At 34.0% G+C, this 15,846-nt stretch overlaps 1 protein-coding gene across 4 annotated transcripts in view; it reads left to right on the plus strand.

Annotated features, from left to right (window-relative positions):
* CUL2 (cullin 2) overlaps nucleotides 1–13,604 on the plus strand; it is a 51,180-nt gene extending 37,576 nt beyond the window's left edge. For all 4 annotated transcript variants that reach the window (XM_021386838.1, XM_021386839.1, XM_021386837.1 and 1 more), the window contains 10 exons: nucleotides 1,954–2,013; nucleotides 2,379–2,507; nucleotides 2,598–2,684; nucleotides 3,208–3,360; nucleotides 3,752–3,829; nucleotides 4,815–4,881; nucleotides 5,619–5,821; nucleotides 8,719–8,820; nucleotides 9,519–9,635; nucleotides 13,096–13,604. In XM_021386838.1, coding sequence (XP_021242513.1) covers nucleotides 1,954–2,013; nucleotides 2,379–2,507; nucleotides 2,598–2,684; nucleotides 3,208–3,360; nucleotides 3,752–3,829; nucleotides 4,815–4,881; nucleotides 5,619–5,821; nucleotides 8,719–8,820; nucleotides 9,519–9,635; nucleotides 13,096–13,227 — 1,128 coding nt within the window. In that variant the 3' untranslated portion in view covers nucleotides 13,228–13,604. The remainder of the gene's footprint in view (nucleotides 1–1,953; nucleotides 2,014–2,378; nucleotides 2,508–2,597; nucleotides 2,685–3,207; nucleotides 3,361–3,751; nucleotides 3,830–4,814; nucleotides 4,882–5,618; nucleotides 5,822–8,718; nucleotides 8,821–9,518; nucleotides 9,636–13,095) is intronic.

Raw genomic sequence — 15,846 nt, forward strand, 5'->3', positions numbered from 1 at the left:
TTCCTTCTCAAGGAAGAACACATTATCTAATCCATCTAGTTTTCCACTCTTCCAGATGCATTATTGTATCCTATTCCTGGAGGGGAAACTTAATTTCTTCTTTATAGTTTTAAGAAGAAGAATACATACATTCTATTACTCTTTTGTGGAACTCTTTTTACAGTAGCTGGAATTTATAGTTAGAGTTTTATTCAAAGCTTTAAATGAATTTCAGACAAGGTTAGTCTGGAAAGGCATAGTGATGAGTATGTAAATAATCAAACTGATAGGTAACCATTTGTATTTGTGATATTAAGAAATTAGTTACTTAGTATTTTAAAACATACTGTAACAATTAGAAAGAGCAACGCAGTGGAATGGCATTACAGGAGCGTAACAGTAAAAGAGACTAGTGCGAATGAAAAGTGCTCACCTGTCTCTGAAGATCAATCTGAAGATCAAGGCACATAGGGAAAAACTCCCCAAGGGAGGGATCTCTAACCAAAGACCCTTCCAGAGTGGCAGTCAGTCCTTAAATGAGGCCTAAGAGGGGTGGAGCATGGCTTCCAGTCCCGCAGGTGAATTGCCTTCACCTGTGTTCCCAGGGCTGACTGGGTCCGTTCCCCAGGTGTTCAATCAGTGGTTCAGGCCATGACTCAGCAGTTACCATACACATACTTATTTCCATACTCTCATATGTCTCAGCTGCGATTAGTCATCTACCAGAAGGTGGAATAATATGAGACTGACAACTACTTTTACTGGCAGATAGGCAACGTACTTTTTCCTGGAGTACTTCAATTCTTTGCTTCAGTATACTTTATTATAATAGATATTTAGGATCTTAATCTGTAGCCAGTTTTCCACAATCAATATCAAAATTGCTGTTGTTGTTTCCAGTATCATTTTAAGAGAGTGCTCTAAGCTTCAGATTTTTGTATTTTTTATTAAATAATTCATTCTTATAGGGATTCCTCGGACCAAATGCTGGAATGTTGAGGCTTTGTACAGAAAAGTTGTTTGTCAGCTCTTCTTTATAATAATAATAGTAACAATATTTTCTGTATAGGTTCATTTAGACTTTGATTTTTGTAACATGGTATAGAAATTTTTGGAAGTAACTTTCTGTACTACTTTAAATTGTATTGAATTTTGAAGCTAAAGACACAAAACACATTAAACATTCCTTTTAGAGAGGGAACTAATTCCTATGAACTATGATAATGAAATATTTTTGGTCCAGTATTAGTTTAAAATGTTAGTTGAAATATTATAGGTAGTTTATAAAGTAATCTTGATGATCCTTTTACCTTTGTCATGCAATTTCCAATCCTAACCTGTCATTATCTCTTTCCTTTTCTATTTCCTCATATTCAGCCTATCTTCCACTGCCATGTTTTTTCACTACACTGCTTCAGGTTTCCACATAATAGCTCTCAACAGTAGTTTTTCTTTTCTTTAGTCCATCAAACATCTAGCAACCCAAATAGTTTTCCTTTCTTACTGTTGTGGGCAAACTAAGTATGTTTTTCAGATCAAGCTATATTCTCTTATACGTCACTATTGCTGTTCTGCTGTTGCTGCAGTTTGCCTTTTCTACCTTACTTAGTTTCTTCTCATCCATTATTTTAAACCACATGTCTTGCTGTATACCAAAACCTTCATACTTCTATGTTCAAGTTTCTAACTGAAACCTCATTCTCTCTCCTGCTTTTTGTAATTAACTTGTACTCCTTTACTTTTTCCACTTTGATTTAAATCACAAAAATATTCAACAAATTCTCACAGAGCAGTAATCCAAGCCCTTTTACTCATTGTTTCTTTTACTATCACCCTTTTGTCTATTTGAGTTTTATAGAATTGGGGAATGTTGTTTACCCGAACATTTTTTGCTTTTTTTTTTTTCTTTTAAATATCAGCATAGAAAGTTTCAAGTCAATTCTATTTTTTTCTTTTCTCTATATTCACGTCTAGGCTTTGACATCAGTTGTTAACTACAGGGAGCCCAAGTCAATCTGCAAAGCACCTGAGTTGGTAAGTGATTAGTATTACTGTAGAACGTAGTAATACTTCTTTGTAACTGTCAGATGAGTTGGCATTAGCAACCATCACATGATTATCCATTTCTCTTACTAAATTATCCTCATGTAAGTATTTCAGTAGTGATTACTTAACCCACATACACGTTTTGAGGGCATGCAAAACAAATAAAACTGTTACAATATTTGTATAGAGTTTGTGGTTCTGGTGGATCTAGTTTCTGTCTTTTACATATGAGTACAGCTTTTGTAGTAGACTATGGAATTACTTTTGTGTAGAATTTAAGAGTATGTTGGCATACATATTTTCTCAAGCTTGACAAGTAGGTTTGGGTTTGTTTTCTCTTTTTTTAACTTGAGCTGGCCAAGTACTGTGACAACTTGTTGAAGAAGTCAGCGAAAGGAATGACAGAGAATGAAGTAGAAGACAAACTTACAAGTTTCATTACTGTTTTCAAGTACATTGATGACAAAGATGTATTCCAAAAGGTAACTCTGGATATTGAAATTTAAATAATATGTGATGGATATGGTTATGCTTTTAAAAATCCTCATAGCTGATTTTTTTTTCCCATACAGTTCTATGCCAGAATGTTGGCAAAAAGGTTAATTCATGGTTTGTCTATGTCTATGGACTCTGAAGAAGCCATGATTAATAAACTAAAGGTAATGTAAATACTGCTCTAATGCAAAGTAAACAAGTGTAAGAGTATGTAATGTCAGGAGGAAGCAGCAGATGGTGCCAGAGATAACTTAGCAATCAGTAGATTATGTTATCAGTACTTGAAAGGAAAACTTAATTTCTTCATAGTGTATGAAAAATATATTGTGAAGTCTCTCTCATATATTTGAGGTGTTTCATTTTTTTTTAAATTTTGAGCTAGTTTTATAAAGTGTGTTTAAATACCTCATATTTATGTTGGAAAAGCACCAAGCAGTCTATCATAAACCAGCTTTTAATTTTATAAAAATAAAGTTGTTAATGCAAATTAATGAATAGAAAGTGGAATTAAGATAAGTTTGATAATTTTCTTCTGTAGTGTTTGTTTTTTATTATAACTATTGTTAAATACTTTAACACTTCTACCAACTAGATTTTCGTATTAGAGTGGTAATTGTACGAATGTGCATTATTTATATAATAAATGTCGTTTCACAATAAACCTTGTTAACTATATTTTTTTCACAGCAAGCCTGTGGCTATGAATTTACCAGCAAGCTTCATCGAATGTATACAGACATGAGTGTTAGTGCTGATCTCAACAATAAGTTCAACAACTTTATCAAAAACCAGGACACAATTATAGATTTGGGAATTAGTTTTCAGATATATGTTCTACAGGTACTAATGTATGTTTATTGCTGTTGAGTTACTTGTATTTCATTTTTAAGTTTTGATAACAAGTGAAGTATTTTTCGAACTAGAAGTACTTTTCATACGACACCTTTTGATCAGTGTGGAATGTTTTGTTTTCATAGTTCATCTTTTTAGAATTAACTTGTTACCATACTAACCAGTAGTGATGTAAAATGCCATGTGTTTTTAACTTGAATTAAGGTCTTACTGGGGGATGTGTAGTGAGTACTAAAAAAGGAGCAGTAAAACTTCTAGTCTGAGTTGATTGTCTAACGACGATAAGCATTATAAATCTTTCCAGTAGTGTTATAGTTTTTTTATTGAAGTATACACTGTATGAAAATGTTAATACTTTTATTTTTCCTGATACCCTTAGGCTGGTGCATGGCCTCTAACTCAGGCTCCTTCTTCTACATTTGCAATTCCTCAGGAACTGGAAAAAAGTGTACAGATGGTAGGTTAGTAGGAGGCTTCTTGTAAACATGTGGAAATGTAAAAGAACACCAAAAAAAAACCCCAGAAACCACCAAGATCATTTTAATGGAGAAAAGCCTGAGTTGTTTCATTTTGTTTGTAATTCATGGCTACTCTTTCTCCAGTTATATGAAATTTGGAAACATCACCCAAATGACATACTGCTTTCTGTGTGCATTTATGTAACCTTAATTTATTTTTCACAACTGTTTTCAACTCAGTGATTAACGAAGAAGATACTTATAAATAGAATCAAATGAACTTCCTTAATTTTTAACTTTAAAACTAATTCTTAATATTTTAGATAAGATCCTGAATTTTAGATAAAATTGTATTTCATCTGTGTAGTTTTATCTAGCCTTGAACTCAAATTGGAGGAGTGACTAATGTTATGCTTGCTTACAAGCTTGTTTTTTTGAAATTATCCCCTAAAAATTTGTAGAGGAATGTAAGGTGAGATTCTGTTTGAGAGCTGTTGTGTAGCTGACTGGAGGAAATATCTTTTAACTAAAAGCTTACAGTTTTTGAAGGATATCTAAAAAAATTAGTGAAATGGGAAATCAAAGCCACAAAATAGATGTTTTTATATGGAATTGGAACAAACAGAATATTAAAATGTAACAAGATTGATTGTTAAACTCTGAGGAGTTCTGTTGGATTCAGTAGAACTAATACTTCAGAACACTACTTTTAGCTACTGTACTTTATGATTTGAGAGCATGAATATCTCAACAATCTTTCTGACTTAGTTATCAAGTGGTCTGTTAATATGTTTAAGTAGTTTGGTAAATGATGCTCAATCATCACGTATCTTCTGAAGGAAGATGCAATCATAGACTCATCATCAATGTCTGAATCTAGTATAATGAACATAAAACCAGTGTTTCTTCAGTGGAGTGGTAGTGTGATAATAAACTATTGTAAGTTTATATGTGTGACTAATTGAAATTCATTTTGTTTTGCAGTTTGAATTATTCTACAGTCAGCATTTTAGTGGAAGGAAGCTTACTTGGTTACATTATCTTTGTACAGGTAAGAATAAGCGCTTTGCTAAACATGCTCTATACAACTGACAGTTGTTGGAAGTTCTTTTCAAGTGATTATAGACATTGGAAGTGGAACGTTATGCTGCATCTGAAGTCAGCTGACTCTTTTTGCATCATTGAGTAATTTGTGTTGTAAAGTAATTAATATTTGCTGCTTAGAATTTCCAAAGTGTATGTTTTGTAAACTTGCCTATGTTACCTGTGATTTATTAAATCCAGGGAAAACTCAAGTTATACATATTTGATGGACGTTCTTCATTGCCTTTTAAAGAAACTAGCAGTATTGTGATTTTTTTTTTTTGAAGTCGAGTCTTTCATTTTGTTTTTAAATCTTTCCTTGGAACAGCTTTCCTGTAATCGCTCTCCTGTGATTCTGTGTAAGCCGTTACTGATTGAAGCTTCTGCATTGCAAACCGTTGAGGCTGTTTGGAATTTCCTTTCTTTATTACTATAAATTATGTTATTTAATTTCAACTCTTTTGTTTTCCTGTTTTCTCCTAAAAACACTACTACTTTAGTATTTGTTATTAATCAGAATTTGATTTTTGCAAACTATCTCCTGTACGTGTAAAATTACAATGTCAGTTTTTGCGTTCCCATGCCATATGGAGGTGTGAATTGCGTGTCTGGAACTGCATGTGTGTAGGAACTGTATGAGTTAAGTTTCAGATGATATTTCATTGCATTCAGTCTGTTTACAAAATACTACTTGTATCATTATAGGTGAAGTAAAAATGAATTATTTGTGCAAACCTTATGTAGCCATGGTCACAACATACCAAATGGCAGTGTTGCTTGCCTTCAACAACAGTGAAACTGTCAGTTATAAGGAGCTTCAAGATAGTACACAAATGAATGAAAAGGAACTGACAAAAACTATCAAATCCTTACTCGACGTTAAAATGATCAACCATGACTCAGACAAGGTATGCAGTAATGATATAAAAATGTTTCATGTTCTCAGTGTTATGATTCTACTATTTGTTGAGGGCTTTCTAATACAGAAGAATTAGTTTTGAACTGTCTTACTGATCTTGTGAACAATTATAAATCTGTACTTATAAAGAAAGAGATGGGAAGAAGTCAGACTATGTTTGTGAGTTTGTGACCCTTCTGGACGCCCACCTATGTGACCTATTTAGGAAATGAGCCTTTGTAGGGAGATGGGGCTCAATGATTTCTTGAGGTCCCTTCCAACCCATACAATTCTGTGATTCTTTAATTCTGTTTGTTCTTTCTGCCTCTAACAGCAGAGTCTGCTACAAAGGTAATAACGCCAGAACTGTTTATTGTTTCAGTTGCATTTCATTCATGTGGCTTTTGACTCACTACTGTTGGATGAGAATACCCTTCAAATACATGTCTTTCAAAGTTGTAGGACTAAAGGGAGGTGCTGACTGGTATATCAATGAGTCTTAAAGAAATCCTTAAAATATATCTGTGGCATTAAGAGACCAAAAGTAACAGCAGCCATATTCTTCCTTGCTGACATGTTACAGAAGAAGGAGGGAGGAGGACAGAGAGCAAGGAGGGCTTGTATGAGAGGATTTTTGCTGTGTTTTGCCAAACTCATTCAGTGAGTTTCATGGAGTTCCAGAAATATCTGAGCTGTGTTTGTGGTTAAGGTGATGGTTGAGAGAGGTACTGTTTCTGACCCTGCCTCATACTTTTATATGATCTACATCAAATTGTTTACCTTTTTTCCCATACAGCAAAGGGCACAGAAGTTTGTATGAAATACTGTAGAAGTACCTGTGCGTACAATACAAACTTTAGCATGCACTTCCAACTAGCCCAGGGAGCCTGAGTTATTCAGACAGTATCAAGCAGAAGAAACTGATAAGCTCTTCGCATGGCTTACGAGAAGTAATCCAAAGCTGCTCTGACAGCTGCTTTTTTTTTTAACCAGGAAAATATTAGAAAATGAAAAATGAGATCACAAGGAAGATCTGATGCTTGGCTGAAGCATAGGACATGCTTCAAATATCTAGAAATGAGCTCAGGTTGGAACAGTGGCTGGGAAGATGTTTGTTAAACCATGACTGAAATATAACACTGGAAGCTATTACAGAAAACAGTGAGATTTTTCATAATCTTAGAAAGTTGCCCACTATTTAAAGGATTTACATTTATTTATGTCTATTGCATATGGTTTTACTAGTTTATTCAAGAACATGTTATTGAAGATTGAATGGTATAGCTTTCCAACCCTTTCACCTTTTAATGTTTACCACTGCACTTTCTGGTTCTTTAACTTACAGGCCATTGTATTCAAACATATCTGCTAATTCTGTTTCTTTTGTGCTCCATCCAGTAATTTGAGAGCTGATCTGTATATAGACTATCAGCTTAAGTATTGGATAAGCCAGTGTCTTAAGCAGTGAAATTAAATATACTTCTTTCTGCCTGTTTCTGAGCTGCACAGCAAAGTACAATGTATTATAGGTTGTAGTTAGCTTTTGAAAGAAACTTTTGACAAAATCTTTGTTGGTTCATTAATATCATTCTTTTTGAGTTCATGCACAACACAAGTAAATTATTTTAGTTTATATTCAACCATGAAAGCACAACAGTGCTAAAATTTAATGACAGCTTATATTTTTAAAGCTTTTGATCTTTGCACTTTCATGTTAAATTTTCTATACCGTGTCTGGATATTGTATTCAAATAAAGAATGCAGAATATAAAATTAAAATTATTCATTTTTGGTATATTTTTAGATAAATATTGACTAAGTCTCTTAAAGTATTTGCAGTTGAAGCGAGCATAGTTTGGCAAGATTCCAGTGTCTAGGAAGCCCAGTAACTTTCTTCTGCTGGTGATTGGTAATACTTGTACAGACTCTTGCCTGGAAATTGCAAAGATCTGTCAGGTTGTCCTGTTAGGTGAAGGTAGAGGTGTTGGGACTGCTGGGAGCAGTTACCGTTTATTGAAAGAAATGGACATTGGCCTGGGGGGGGTGGGGAAGAAAAAAGGAGATTCAGCTGGGGAAAAAATGAGAAATTACACGTAGTTCTGGAACTATAGTAGTTGCAGTCCATCAACTGTTTCTGCTACAACACAATAAAATGTTTAGGCATTATTCCTTAAATAAAGGCAACTTTAGTAATATTTATGAGTGAAACTTTGCTCTCTTGAGGTTCTGCCGTAAATAAATGCAAATCTAACTTTCTTTGCAGGGACAGAAATGTATTTAAAAGGAGAGTGTTTGCAACTAAGATAAGCTGTTGAAATATTAGAAAGTAAAGCAGCTGTTCAAGTATTAAAACTGAATCTGCTTTAGTTGCTTCTCAGTAAAGTAATTCTTCCTAAGGTTCGGACTAGATATTGGGAAATAATTCTTTACCAGGATGGTATTAGACAATGGAGCAAGCCCCCTAGAGAGGTGGTTGATGCCCTGTGCCTGTCCGTGTTTAAGAGGCATTTGGATAACGCTCTTAATGATATGTTTTCACTAGTGGTTTGTCACTCCTAAAGTAGGCTGTCAGTTGGATTCAATGATTGTTGTAGGTCTCTTCCAACTGGAACTATTCTGTTCTATTCATAATATTGACTTAGTAACAATACTCGTGTTTGTCAGAGTTCTTTATAATGTTTTATAAAATAGACTGCATTTCTATGTTAGTTAAACTGTAGCTTAAAAAACTGACCTGGTTCAAGTGGCTCTTTAACATTTTCAATTACAAATTTGCTGAAATTACTTGTATGTATGCAAGCCCATACATGGAATTTTTTTAAGAAAACTTATCCCAGCAAATCCTTGCTGCTTATTCTTTTTTGGCTGCATTTCTATTTTCTTTTTTAAAAAGATTCTTTATTGCAGGAGGATGTAGAGGCAGAGTCTACATTTTCACTAAATATGAACTTCAGCAGTAAACGAACAAAATTTAAAATTACTACATCGATGCAGAAAGACACACCACAGGCGAGTATTCTTTGATGTTTGTAAGTTGAACACCTTATTAAGCTTAATTTTCTAAAACTGAATTGATTATATTAATTTGGTGTAAGCAGGTATAGGATTTACATCACTGTTTAAATTAACAGCTTAAGTGCTGCAACTTTTTTAACTTAAAATATAGGTAGAAAAAGGTAGGATAGGGAATAATAAGAAAAAGATGAACAAGAGCTATTTCTCCTGTAGGAAATGGAATTGGCATTTAACCTGTCTTATATAATGAGACTTCTGTAGGTAGTTGTTGGCAACTTATTTCAGAAATAGCAGAACCAATCAAACTGTTTTCCTATGGTTTTGTGTTTCCCATCAACTAAAATCAGCTCCATTGCTGATAATCCAGGTTCCTTCTGTATCTCCTAAGACACAATCTTTTTGTACAAGAGATGTATGTGCTGCTAAACTCAATACCTTATTGTAAATTTTGCCTGATTTTTCCCTAGCAAAGGCACTGCTTTGGATATCTTCTTCCTGCCTACATTCTGACTTGCCATGATACCTGGTATTTTTGATTTACAGAAGCATGTTACGTGAAATTGAACTTTATCTAGATTTTTATAGTAATTGACCACTTCTAATAAAGTAAAAAGTTTAGATTCAAGATACATTTATGATATATTTATTGAGCTTTCTGCATTTAAAGCATTACTTTTATTCCTATGTCACAGGAGATGGAGCAGACCAGAAGTGCTGTAGATGAAGATAGAAAAATGTATCTTCAAGCTGCTATAGTCCGTATCATGAAAGCACGTAAAGTGTTGAGACATAATGCTCTTATTCAGGAGGTAAGATAAAATTCTCTTCTTAAGATTTCAAGAAAATCTTCATGGTTTCCTGAAAATCTTCAGGATAGATAGGTAAAACATCCAACCACAAAATTCCCATGTCAACACTAGTACTTCAGTGAAATTCGCTAGTGAAAGTCTACTTTGAAACATAGTACTTAGCTGTGATCATTCAGTCCTGTAAATGTACCTTAGCACTAAAGTATTAAGCATCTCTGTGTTTGTTCTTTCCTGTTGGCTGCCTCTATGCCTGCAGATGTCGTATCCTTTAAGAATCACTGCCAGAACTGTAGGGTCAGTTGAAGACACCTGAGTATGAATATTTTAGATGTGAAATTTCCACAGAAGCACTTAGCTGATTTTGCACTCCAGTTGTAGATTTTCATTTTGTTCTAATTCATGGCTTACATTTTAAAAGTTGTCTGAGTACATAGACATGCTCTTAATCTCCATTTTACATTAAGCACTACAGTTGCCTTGATTTTTTATATTCTAGATTAATGATCTGTGAACTGTCATAGACTGGCTGGGAAAAAGGTGCTATGTCTTTTATTTTTCTCCCACTTTTCCATCTATGGTAGTTGCCTGCCTAAGAGCATTTCTTGTTCTGACCAAACCTTTGCTCATACCAACCAGTTCCTAGTTTTAGTTTTCTCAGCCTTTCAAGGCATTCTTGTGTCTCCTGAGCTTTGGTGGATAGCCTCAGAGCAGACTGGTGGGAGAGGGTTTCCTGCTTTGTTGGACCATTTTGAGCATGGAGGTGGAGAGGCATTCAGTCATTTTAAGATCTATGTGCTTTCTGTCCTGTGGTGATGAAGGAAATAGTTACCACACCTACCAATTAATTTTGATTTCCTAAGCAAAATAAGCAGCTGAAGAGAGCCTGTAAGTCCATACTGACTGATAATGTGAAACATCTGGAAGGTTTTGGATTTTGAAGTAGTGCTTGTACACAAATGCCCTGAAAGCAAGCTTACTTTTTGAAATCTGATTTTGAACATCTAAAAGATGAGGCAGCATAGGTCCTTACTGCTTCTCAAAATCTTTGGTTATTTGCTCTTCTGTTACTTAAATTCATGCAATTGTGATGGAATACTCTGAAGACTTTTCTCTGAAAGCTAGAAAACGGTAGGCAAGCCCTGTTTTATCTTTGAAAATACATTTTCCCCTGTATTCTCAACTTCTTAGAAAATGTTCAAGATACTTGAAATCAGTTTAAATGGTGGAAGAGGTTACACATTTTGACAGCTTAGAAACAAAAACTCCTGTATGTTTTTTTCCCTCTTTGACTGACTCAGGAGGCACTATCTGCCATGCCTCGGATGCGTTTAGCTCATGCCATACTCTTGCAGAATACTACAGTCTATTAACATCAGGAGCTCTTTCAAGTTTTTCACTGAAAATGGATATTGTGACTGCTAGTCAGCTTGAAAAACAGTAGAGAATAAAGTTGATGTTCATTTGTCTATCACCAGCCTCATCAACCTAAATTATATTTTTCTGTCTTCTAACAAAATTTATGACACTTGAAAATATTCATTTAGTCCATAGTTCTCAGTTTTGAATATTACTTATATTCTGGGTTAATTAGAACATTTAAAACTGATGGTTAGACTTCTAAATAATCGTTACCTATGTTGTTATGTAGTGTGGAGGATTGATGTAGATTTAAACAAGCAACTGTGCAATCTCAAGCAGTAAGGTGAAGCTGTACAAAAATCCCTTAGAGTTATTTTTCCCACATTTTTAGCTGACTGAAGTTATCCGTGCCAGTCTTCTTTCTATCTCCTTCAGCTAAACTTTCTATCTCCTTCAGCTAAACTTACTGTTCTTAAAATTTTAAGTTTCTAGTGTACAGTCTGAGATATACATGGACTCTTGAGCGCTTTCAGAAACTGTTGCCAGGTTGTAAATACAAAGATGAAAATTTCATATTAGGAGAAAATTTTACTTAGTTACATCTCCACTGAGCTCAGTAACTTCTTTTGCTTTATGTTGTATGAATAAGCTTAGATTGCCAAGTGGTTCTGGGTTGAACACGCTCAGCTTTCTCATTAGAGCCTTGTGGAAACTTCTGTTGAACATTTAGACAATGCATAATTTGACTGCTCAGCTTCCTTGTTTTTCCAACTAGCCTTGTATTAAGTTTTTATTAACTATCAAGAGCCTTTTTATTTTTTTAACACATTCTTTTGTGAAATTTTTACTAATTATAGTAATATGCACACTCACTTCCAGTTACATTTATCATAGGGTTTATGTACTTATTAATAACGAATTCACTTAGAATTTCTAGTATGACTTCCTGAGGGGTAAGAATGAGTCTTTTGAATGGAAGTCAGTCTACTATGAATAGTTAATATTTTCTTGCCTCATTAATATTTGGGGATTTTTCACTTGATACAAGGGCAACATTATACTTTTGGTAGAGATGGAACTGCAAAGTTCCTAACCACAACGTAGCTAACAGCTCTGGTTGTTAGCTTTAATTCTAACAAACTGCAGCACTGGGCATTTCATTTAGGCTGAGGTGACCAAGAAAATACTCAAGGTCCTGAAAATACTCAAGGTCCTTGAAAATTTTATATTTCAAGTAGTGCGACCGTCTAGTTCAATGGAATAGGTTGCATTTTAACCCATTTAAACTGCATTATTCAAAACTGGATAGGCTCTCACTACAACATTCCAGTCAGATTTTTTGGGAATTTGCTACTTATAAGCTTACATATCTTTAGCAGTGACTATAATGTTATAAAGAAACACAGGACTTACAGAACTTTTTAAAGCAAAAGTGTCTTCTCTATATTTTTAGGATAACAAAAGTGATGATGAGGAAAATTGGGTTCAACTTTAGATGTAGTTTTGAAAAATGAAATGAAATTTAATAGTTTATAATTATATAAACTATTACAAAAACTAAGAGAAACACATTCTTAGGCATTTGTTTTCCAAATAAGATTACTGTAATTTGAAGGAAGGTTGGAGATCCATAAGTTACATATTCCAGAACAACTGAAGTATATAAACAGAAACAAAAGGTACTCAGTCTAGGAAAACCCAGCACAAATCATAGAAAAGACGCAACTGGTTTTATAAAGCTTTCACTTTGCTTAAACTGTGCTAATAGCAATAAAAGTGAAGAAATACATTTAAGTTAGATTAATTTTAAATTTAATATTCATCTTCACTTCTACAAGGACAAATTAAGCAAGCAAGAGAACTGAAAAAAGTTGGTTAATATGCAGTCAAATTGAACCAATGAATTAAGCAGTCAGTTTAAGTGTTCTCACATTGATGAACAGGGATGCTTTGACAGTTGTAAATTAACCATCTTTGCTTTATTTAATCCTATTTTTAAAAGTAAACTGAATTTTGCATGAAAGCACTTACTGAGCTTTATTTTGTAGCATTTATAACTGTTGTAAATAAAAATAACACATAAAACGTCTTTCTTTTGCAGGTAATTAGCCAATCAAGAGCTAGGTTTAACCCAAGTATCAGCATGATTAAGAAGTGTATTGAAGTTCTGATAGACAAACAGTACATAGAGCGAAGCCAGGCCTCTGCAGATGAATACAGTTATGTAGCATGATGTTGCTATCCTGCAGGTATGATTGTAAGGAGATCATTGCTGTCGCTGTTTGGTGTGTTCCTGTGGGAAGAGGCAGGCCTGTGCCTCCATAATTGGTCACTTGGCAGCCCCTGTTTTTCTGCTGTTTACAACATCACCAGTGCCATGTCATGAGCGTCAATGAAAATGCCTATAGATATTTCAAGCTCATGTCATTATGACATTTCTTAAAACTTTACTAAAAGAATGAGTGAAGTATTGCTGAGATGTGGAAATTTGGTTGGGTACCATGCTTTTTTTTTTTTCCTCCCCTTTCACGTTTGCAGTTGATGTTTTTTAATGTATCTTAAGAGAAAGTTAAAAAAAAAAAAAAAAAGAAAACCTAAATATTGTAATATGACAGATAACCTAATAATTGTATCTACATTAAAAAGAAAAAAAAAAGATGAACATGATACTGCTGCTTGTCAAATAAAAAAAATAAAGTTATATGATGTGTCTCTCATCATTCTAGAAATGAATATAACATTAATGTCTTTAAATATTCAAGCTGGAAAGACTAAAAATAATGTGTGCTCAGGTGTTGAATAACCTTCGAAGTATATCTGTCATAAGAAATCATTTATGTAAAACTCAATGACAGGTATGTTATGTTTGATGTGATTATAAAAAAAAACGACTTATGGTTAAGTGCACATCTCATTCTCTTGAGATGAGGCTAACTTCTTACATTATTACTGCCTGAAGGCCTAGTCTGTCTCTTAACCTCACAGTGGAGGAAGATGTTACAAGAGAAAACAAACAGATGTTTGAGGGAATTTAACTTGCATAATTCACAGATAGGAATGATTATTATAAATATTGAAGATATAGTTCAGTGGCTTGTGAAACCACCCAGTTACTGGGAAACAATATAGCAGACTGATTAATAATTGGAAAATGTTTTCTTTCCGTGATGTATTGGGTAGAAACAATCCCAGATAGATAGATAGTGGATGGATACCTGTGTTGTTTCCACATGAGCCCATGAAGCATTTTTCTTCTTTTCCCTACTAACTCATATCAGACGATAAATTAAACCATATTTTCCCCTGCCTCAGTTAGGTTTTTAGTTGTTTTGTCCTTGTGTTGTTCATGAGGGATAACATGGTGACCATTCACTCTCAGATAAGCAAAATATAATTTTTAAAAGTACTAACTCTATCACTGCAGATAATTGAAATTTAAGTTTATTGATAGTGTGAACACAGTTGAATGTCTGCTGCAGAAAAGAGCTTCCTCATGCTTATTCCTGCTATTAGTCACTGACAGGATAAATACGAACTTCAAATGCTCTATTTTCGCCAGTTTTTGAGTGCATATAGATAGATAGAAAGATTATTTCGATATTTTTGTAGATTTTTTTGATATTTAATCACCACTAGAAGTCCACAGATCAATATTTAATTTTAAAAGGAAAGAGCCTTTGGGAAGAGCTCTTTTCTTCTGTTTTCTATCTTTTTCCAGTTCTTCACTGTACGGACGGTTTGGCTTCTTTTTGACTCAGGTTGTTCCTGTCTCTTTTTTCTTACGTAGCACCACATTTGTATGTACTCTGGAGGGTATGGTAAACTTCCTGTGGTTAACTAGGGAATGCATCGTGAAGTGATAATGAGTTATTATGTGGATTTTGCTGAAGGCAAATGAAAGACAATAAACAACGAAGAGTACTAAACATTTATTCTGTATTTATGGCACTAAGATTCGGGTTTTTGAAATTAGGTTTATGTTTTAAAGAAATGGTTTTTGAATTGATCTTGATTCAGGGCAGGAGGTTGCTGTCCAAAGTGGTAGTTCAGAGTTGTACATGGATGTTTGAAAATAGCACACATACTTATAGTGTCACTAGATAAAGTAAATGAGAGGGATACTAGCATAGATTCACTACAGTGCCTTTTAATCTGTGTGTGAAAAAATTATGTGCCATATGAAAAATATAGCAAAAAAAAAAAGAATATTCTATGACATTATAAAAAAGAAAAAATATTGTGTGAACATTGAATCACTGAATCGTCAGATCCTTTCTCCAGAAAACAAGCCAGCAATGACACCAAAGCTGCTGAAAACAAATGTTTAGCTTGTAACTTGTGTATGAGTCAACAGACTTTACGTTCATTTGTTCATAAAAGGTTCATAAAAAATGTATTTAAATTTAGATTGCAGTAGCAACATTGTAAGACTTGAGTTTGAAAAGGCCCTGCTAAGCTTATTCTTAAAATCAACTCATAGACAAAACAGATACTTCACTGCTCTAGCCCAAACGTGTAAGATTTTAGCATTACCTTATCTCTGTATTTTTGCATACTTAAAACATCAAAAGTAATATTTTTTTAGATAAGAGTGCTGTTGAGTTGAGACATGTTTAGTGAGTTAAAAACATTCTTATATTTCAGCACTGTTGGCATCCGAGACAACATCTCTCATAATTATGCGCAAACTCGGTCTTTTCAGTGCCTCTTGGGAAACATGGCTATAGCTGGGAAACGTTTTAAATTCTGCGTTATAGCTCACACCTTCCCCCTAAGGGAGAAAGTAGTGAAAAGTCTCAGCCTTCTGTAGTTGGGTTAGGTCACTGAAGTCATTGTTGGCACACAATGATAC

Source organism: Numida meleagris, chromosome 2 (genome assembly GCF_002078875.1).
Source record: "Numida meleagris isolate 19003 breed g44 Domestic line chromosome 2, NumMel1.0, whole genome shotgun sequence".
Lineage (NCBI taxonomy): Eukaryota > Metazoa > Chordata > Aves > Galliformes > Numididae > Numida > Numida meleagris.